At 38.5% G+C, this 8596-nt stretch overlaps 1 protein-coding gene across 6 annotated transcripts in view; it reads left to right on the top strand.

Moving 5' to 3' along the window:
- Positions 1-8596, top strand: part of thrb (thyroid hormone receptor beta) — a 194701-nt gene that overhangs the window by 174108 nt on the left and 11997 nt on the right. For 3 of the 6 annotated variants that reach the window (XM_035993129.1, XM_035993128.1, XM_035993130.1), the window contains 3 exons: positions 6058-6158; positions 6248-6395; positions 7848-8053. In XM_035993129.1, coding sequence (XP_035849022.1) covers positions 6058-6158; positions 6248-6395; positions 7848-8053 — 455 coding nt within the window. Of the gene's footprint in view, positions 1-3512; positions 4772-6057; positions 6159-6247; positions 6396-7847; positions 8054-8596 lie in introns of those variants that run through there. The other 3 variants (XM_035993127.1, XM_035993125.1, XM_035993126.1) reach the window with 2 other exon arrangements.

Here is an 8596-nt window from a genome sequence, read left to right as displayed (position 1 = left end):
AATAGAGGTAAAAATAACTGTTCAAGGGTTAAAACATCTACATGTACTTTGCTACATCGGGGGGTTAAAACTATGTTTTGACAAAACTCCTACCTAAAAAGCGGTTTTACAAAATTTAATTTCAGACATTTATTTACTATTTTTAACCTGCAAACTCATTTCAAGCACCAAAACAATTCATACAACGCATCATAAGTTAAGGTTTGTTTTCAAAAGAGATTTGAGGAATTTAAAAAAGCGAACATCAACGTTTCAGCTATAGAAAAAGTCAGGGCGTCATTATACGGAAAGCTGAGTTTGTTCTGAACATTTTGATATGAAACACACGGGGATCAGTTATATGCAAATACCTTAAAACAGTACATTTAAGAAGATATGTGAAAATTCCTTTCAGACCTCAGAGAGTTAAAGAACACAAAAGGAAGTGAAAAAAATAAAGAGATATTTATGTAGATTTAAACTTTGGAGCTTCTGGTTTCAACAAGGTCTTTGTAAAATTGTATATTCTGGAGAACCCTGATAACACGTATTTCTTCATAATCCTGCAAACCAACAGTATTGATCGCGTCTTTTCTGGCAAAGTGCTCAGACTGGCTGCAATTCAGTTTGCTTCAGAGTTCAGATAAGTACAAGCAGCAGGGAGTTTAAAGATATAACTGCAGGCATCTTTTATACTCAGACTCCGCCATGTGTTCACATTCCACATTCATGTTTGTGTCCCGCATCTATGACCTAGCAACATGTTCTGTGTTCTGGTGTCTGGTCATCTTAAGAAGATCTCAGGCGCCGGCCGGATCAAATCTGACCCAAAATGTCTCTAAAAGAAGCTTTACAGACCTGCAGTCATTTAGATACAACTTTATAATGAACCACTAATACTTTAATGACTATTGACTGATTAAGCTTAGAAAAAACAATCTATATTTTTTGCCAGAATTGAATTGATTTAACATTGGGTTTCTTGATAAGGATCATAGGAGAGTTCTGTTGGGCAATAATACATACTTCTAATAGTTTTAGGAAAAGGGCAGAATTCCATCTAGTTATCATTATTTATTTGTTCCTCTGTAATCAGTTTGGAGCTTTCTCCTTGCTACTGATATAGAGTGATCACATATATAATTTTTCAATTTTGAGTTTTTTGGGCTATTTTGCTTCCATAACATGTCTTCTTTCAGACTATTGGGAGGGGGCGGGGGGAATCCAAAATAGACATTTAGGTGTTTATTTCACCTCACTTTGTCTATTTGTGCCTGTAGATTTCTCCTAAATTCGCCAAAAGTTTTCATTGGATAATGCCTCATTTGCATATTTAAACATTAAAAAAATCATAAAACTCGTAATACAAAGAATTGTCTTAATGTAGTAATCAGCTGGGGAAGTTTTATGTTGCTGTACCCTCTTCACCTGTCATGTCTTGTAACGTGTGGACTTTTAAAAGTCAGTTTTCTCATAAGGAGTTTTCCTCAGACTTCAGAAATCTCCACGTCAGTAGAACATACACCAAACTCTGCAGTTTCATTTTTCTATGTTCTGAATGTTTCACAGACTTTTGTCAATGCAGTATATCATTCATAGCCTCATTTCATACTATATATTATATTTCTTTGAATAATTTATAATAATCAATTGAATAAACATATATTTCAACAATTTTAAGTAAACTGTTAAATGAGCTGAATGATTGAATCATGTTGGTATTTGCCAGTAAAAGTCATAGACAACAAATGAATCAGCAACTATTTTCATCATTCATTAAATGTTCAAGTAATCTTTTAGGAAAACATAAGACTGGGCGCCTGGATAGCTCAGTTAGAGCAGGCGCCCATATATAGAGGTTTACTCCTCGACGCAGCGGGCCTGAGTTCGACTCCGACCTGCGGTCCTTTGCCCCCTCTCGCTCCCCTTTCATTTCTTCAGCTGTCCTGTCAATAAAGGCCTAAAAATGCACAAAAAATAATAATAATAAAAAAAAAAACATGAGAAAAAATCACTTGTTCCAGCTTATTAGAAGTAAATGTTTTCTGGTTTTTCTTCTACACTGAATATATTTCGGTTTTGGACTTTTATGGCATTTTAGAGACCAAAGTACTTGTACAAATGAAAAAGGGAAAGCAATCATATGAATAAATACAATTATAATAATCACAATGAACTGGCTACATAAATGAGTTTAAAAATCTGTACAACAATCATCTTTTTTCATTCCGTGCGTGCGTGCGTGCGTGCATTTTAGTAATAGCATTTCTATAAGGATATATAGAACAACCTGTTATGGGGAAGTACTTTGTAAGAAAATGTTGATTCAAAGTTTTATTGTCATATGCACAGTAAGGAAACATGTTTCCCTGTACAATGAAATTCTTCCTTCGCTGTCCTCAGAATGCCAAACTATGTAAAATCTACAATATATACTACAAATATACAAAATAAACATTTTAAACGGCAGCATGTGAAAAATACAGCAACAATATTAATAATAAACGGTGCAAATGTAAACAGTGCAAGTTCTGCTTGTGCAAACTGAAAGAAATGTAAACATTGAAGTACAGTTATACGAGGAATATCACCACTCCTATCAGCTGTCTGATGGCAGTGAATGAATCTCAACAGATACACCTCCCCGTCATAAGGCTTATCCCTTTCTTATTGAGCAGGAAGCCTAATCAATATGGCTGAGTATAGCCTGTGTGGAGGATAAAGAGTGTATTATCTGAAACAGAGCATGCTATGTGTCACTCAGCGTGCTGCTCGCGGCTCTTACATTGTGGTGAAATTATATTGATTTTTCAAATAAAAACCATTTACATTGTTTACGTCTTAGAAAATAAAACAATTTTCACAGAAAATACTTTTAATATTGTATATAATATAATATTTTATATAATGTCTTTTATGTAATATATATTTTCTTTTTTGTATTCTTAATATTTTGTAAGATTTGAGTTCAAAAAGTACACATTTTGATTGATGTAAAAACAGAATCTGATATCTAGTTTTTGTTTTTGTAAGCATTGTTTTTATTTCTTTATTTTTTATTTCAAACAAAAAAATAACAATTAAAATAAAATATAAAATCACAATTAGTACGTAGCAACACACCAAAAGGAAAAACAATATCGATAAAGTGTTAGAAACAATATGTTCAATCTGAAGCCGAAGCTTGTTATTTTTCACACCCCTCATCAAACTTGAAATAGTTCCTGTTATATTACATATTTTTGTAAAACAAGATAACAAATCCTGTATACATAAAAACATACATACTTTTAAACACCTTTTTTACATTTACATGGTTTTATTTTAATTTTATTTTTTTAAATAAAAATAAAATGTCATGTTGTTATGGTGGTAGCACATACATTGAGATGTATATACTTACATGTTATTATATGCATAAACAATACAGATCATTAAAATTATCATTTATTCCCTGATTTGATTTGCCAAGTAACCTAAATGAAGTTAGTTTTTTATTTTTATTTTGGTTATTATTTATTTAACTGAATGTTATTTAATCACAGTAATTTCCACGTTAAAATACTGTCAAGTGCTCAGTGTTTATTTGCATTCTGTCCATTGGTTTGTGGTAGGGGTCTTAATGGTGAAAGAAAGCTAAGGGTTAGGGTTCTGTGTGTAAAACACAAAACCCTTCTTAAAATCATCTTAGTGTCACAGCTTTCACTAATAGTTGGCAGGAATAATTATATGGCCATGACCTAAGCGAGCTTGTTTACGGATATTGTTTAAAATACCCAGAGGATAAGTACGGCGGGGGTTAATACACAAAGGTTAAAGGCCAAAGGGTTAGGGAAGGTATCGGGGTGAAGACAACTACTCATTCTGACATGAGATGAGAACCCTTATCAAAAGGCTTTTAGAGTTAATTCAAAGTTTTCTTGGACGTTTTTCATCGCTTTCTTTAGAATTGTTTTTCCACTCTGTGGTTTTAGATGCAGGTGCTACACCCAAGGTCTAACTTAATCTGTGACATCACCGCTGTCGGTGACACATTGAGGATTTGTGGAGTGTAAGATTAGAGCTCTCCGTCGGCATAAATCTCTGCTTCCCTAATAAGCCGTGTGGTGGCAGCTGGGGCAGTTGCTAGGTGTAGGCTGTGGTCTGTGGACACGCCGGATAAAACCATTTGTGCGTTTACGGTTATTCTTAGGGCTTGATGCTCTTTCTTAGACCTGATTTTTATTTTTTATTTTTTTTAGAACCTGCTAAATTCAGCATTTTGCCTGAAGATGGTCTAGTACTGAAACATTGCCTACTATTAAACTTGATATCTTTTTTGACAGTTAGACACTGTGCAGGACTTTCTTTGCAACTTTAGAACCTGCTAAAAAGAACGGCTAGTTCTAGGAGGTGACCCCAGAACTTTTTTATGGTGCTCTGCTGTGGCGCTCCATGATGAACTACTGCATACCAGACATGTATGAGATGCCTCACTCTGGGCTGGGAGGCTACTCGGCGCAGGGCGGTGGGGAACACTGCATGTACGCAGCGGGCAAGGGACTAACCGGGTACGGACCCGGGTACGGACACTGTGAACCCCAGCCACTGCACCATCCGCCCTGCATGGAGCAGGCTTGGCCACCCAGCCAGCACTACTCTTGCTCGTACGCTGGTGGCCCGCCTGTGTTTAAGAGCGAGTATAGCAGCATAGAGATCCCTCTCAGCCATTACCACCATCAGCCTGAATATTTCCCTGAGATCAAATCTGACTTCTCACACCTGCAGTGGATGCAGGGGGCGCACCAGAAAGGTATGACGTCCCGATTGTGATTGTCACAGGGGGTATTTTTTTGTACATTTTTTGTTTTGAATTGACTAATGAAATTGCTTCCGTTGTAGTAGTCTCTGTAGTTGTCTCCAAGGGCGTTACTTTGGGTTCAACATTGAGATCTCCACTTTTGGGTAAAATTTTAAACACAGAAACATTTAATTTCCTACATTCTGGTGATTTTAGGTACACTTTGTGCCTTTTCTGCATCAATTTGTGGTGCAAAGGTCCTTATTTATGTAAAGAAAATACAGTATGATAGGTTTTTTTCAGGGGGGTTGCACTGGCCAGTTTTGATTATTGGGGGGGTTGTTACCCCCATCCCGTCTGTAAATTACGCCTATGGTTGTCTCTCTGGATTGTGTATGAAGAATAAGTTTTTTTTACAAATATATATATTTGTTAATTAGTGATGACTCTTCCTTGATCAATGAATCAATGATATCTAGAATTTCTGAATTAAGTCTGATAAGCGTAAATCCAAGACTTAAGGCGCCATGCGGTGGCCGGTCTGTGAGCAGGACTCGTGCATCTGATGCTCAGAGTGTTTGACTGAGGCGGGCGGGGGTTCCTTATTGATTGATGGGGAAGCAACAGAAGGCTGATGCAGGATTCTTAACAAACCCCCAAAAAAGATATTGATCAGTTTGCTAACCTCTGGTCCTGGAGTCTGCCACAGGTCAAAGCAGCGAGTTCATTAAGCCCAATCCCAAAATTGGGCCAAGTGTTAACTCAACGGTGCTATCTGTGGAAGTCATTGCTGATATTGCACTGCAAATATTAGGTGTGGTACTGTTGGACATAAAAGAGTCAGCCTACTTTTAGTTCTCCATGTGTGACTTTTCAAAAGCCACATAATTCAGTCACCAGTTGGCACCTACATGTTACAAATGGACACGAAGGAACAGTTAATATACTGTAGATACAGTATATAAAATGGCTTGTTAGCCTTCTCTTTGATCGGCACTTGTTTCAGGTTTCACATTTTTCTATGTGAAAAGGAAAAGAAGTCAAACAACTAATACATTTAGAACTAAAGGGGCACTTGGGTTGCACAGACCTCCGCCATTGTTGCATTGTTAACAAAAGTAAAAAGATATGTAAATGCCCTTGGACCTCAGAGGGTTCATTTTAAAATCTGGTTGAAAACGTGAGCATGTGAGACACCCCAGTGAATAAAACCACAGCAGTCGTGAAAAATTGTACAATGAGTGATTTTTTTCTTCCCCCAATGAAATCTGATATTAACCATTTGCTCTTTCCTCCAGGGTACATTCCAAGTTACCTGGACAAGGATGAGCTATGTGTAGTGTGCGGGGACAAAGCCACAGGCTATCACTATCGCTGCATTACCTGTGAAGGTTGCAAGGTACCACAAGCGACTCCTGCTCATTTGCAGCTAATTCAGGGCGTTTCCTTTCAAGGCGTTTCTGAGCATTGTGCCTGTCTGCTCTCAAGGGTTTCTTCAGGCGGACGATTCAGAAGAATCTCAACCCAACCTACGCTTGTAAGTACGAGGGGAAATGTGTCATCGACAAAGTGACCAGAAACCAGTGCCAGGAATGCCGCTTCAAGAAGTGCATTGCGGTGGGCATGGCGACCGACTGTAAGTTTCACAGGCTGAGATTGGCTGTTGTGTCTGCTTGTTTGTATTTTGTTAATGTGTTCAATAGATCCAGTGGCGCCGGCAGGATTCTATTTCATAGTACGCACAAAAAACGCCCGCTCACTGAAGCAGTGTACTGCACCAGAAATCAGCTGTTCTTATAATATTTAATGTGTATGAGAGTGTGCTCCTAGCGTACTTTTTATCATTTCATAATGACCAGATCATAAAAATATTTGACTGAAGCGTTTTGTAAGAGAGGGGGGGTGCGCTCAGAGCAGACAGCTGTCAGCGAGCCTGAGATATGAATAACATGATTTCTCTGTGTGCCATGCAAACATCATATAATATCAACCGAAAATGATCAAAACGGGATAAGCTTCATAACCGCAATATTCATGTCCATGTTAACACACATGATTCATTCAATTAATTTACTCAGCGTCCATAGCAACCAGTTTATCTACGGATCAAGTAAAAAAAATGAACATTCTCATTAATAGTGGATTGGTTGTTGGTGAAATAAGGTATAATTAATGAGACAATGATGACTGTGAACAGAGCACAGAGCAGAACAGAGCTGCTGTCGGCTGCTGCTCCTGTGCACATTTACGCATTGTTATTATTAGATGAGTAGCATGTCTCACAGAAAACGGGGTACTGACAATGTGTACAGGATTACGGCTGAATGGATCAACCTGCCAGAGTATGTGATACATACATCACATATTTAGCCAGGATTTGGCTAAATAAATTACACAGTGCATACTGTGTGAATAACAGCTGAAATGAGTCAATCAATTGGTTGATCAACAGAAAATTCATTGGCAGCTATTTTGATAATTGATTAATCATTTCATTCAAATATTCGCTGGCTCTAGCTTGTCAGACTTGAGAATTTGATGCTTTTTTATTGTCACGCATCATAGTAAACTGAATATCTTCGGACTGATAAAACAAGCCGCTGGGAAACCGCACATTTGTCACTAATTTCTGACATTTTATAGACAAAAAAATTTACTGATCAATTGAGCTGATAATTGGCCGATGAATCAGTGATGAAAATAGTTCGAAAAACAAAACATCATGACCCAATCTGGCGGGAAGAAACGTTGGCGTCAGTGTCGGTGTTTCCAAAGGTCTCCGTTTGCGGCCGCTGAGACTGCAACACAACCCCGCAGATTCCAAACCAAAGCGTGTGAGAAGTGTTTTCAAATGTCTCCGGTTTACGGTCTCTGAAACACAAAGTGAGGTGTAAAATTAGCAAAAGATATTAATTTCTAAACCAAAACATAGCAATGTAAATTTAGCCTAAAGCATTTTTTTTCCAGGTAATTCATTTTCTTCTACACCCTCCCGCTCCTCCTCATTATCTTCCATTCTCAATGCCTTCCTTTTTCTATTTCTGCCCCCCCCTCCCCTCCCCTCAACACACACACACACACTCCCCAGTGGTGCTGGACGACAGCAAGAGGCTGGCCAAGCGGAAGCTAATCGAGGAGAACCGGGAGCGCCGTAGGAAGGAGGAGCTGCAGAAGACGGTGTGGGACCGACAGGAGCCCACCCAGGAGGAGTGGGAGCTGATCCGTATGGTGACGGAGGCCCACATGGCCACCAACGCACAGGGCAACCACTGGAAGCAGAAGCGGAAATTCCTGGTGAGACATCCTCCCTCCCTCCCTTCCTCCTTCCCTTCTCACAACGGCCTTCCTTGTATTGATTACCCTGCCTTTTCCAATCCACCCCCCCCCCCCCCCCTCTCTCTCTTCCCCTCCCCCACCCCTCATAGACAATATAAGATAAGATAACAACGCATTATGTAATAAAACGTCAAAATGTAATACATTTTTACTTGATTATGTAATAACACCAATAGCATAATACAATACAAACCCTTCATATGTAATGAATTTCTCCGCATTTTGTGATTCATTATTACATAATGCGTGTAAATTAAGATAAGACGAGCAATTTCAATATTTCATGGTGACATAGACTATATTTATTACTTTTTGATTTTCTTTCTCCAAATGCCTTTCAAAGCTAGAGACAAATTCCGGGAAGGGAGAAAAACATGCTTTGGTTTATCGGTTAACCAATCACAATCGTCTCGGGTTGCGCTAAGCGCCGGACGTAATGACGGTGCCTCTGCTAAATAGCCTTGGGAAGGAATTTGTTTTGGTGGAACGTTTGTACGTTCA

Source organism: Sander lucioperca, chromosome 16, assembly GCF_008315115.2.
Source record: "Sander lucioperca isolate FBNREF2018 chromosome 16, SLUC_FBN_1.2, whole genome shotgun sequence".
Lineage (NCBI taxonomy): Eukaryota > Metazoa > Chordata > Actinopteri > Perciformes > Percidae > Sander > Sander lucioperca.
Note: the sequence above shows the minus strand (reverse complement) of the source record. Positions and strands in the feature narration are given on the sequence as shown.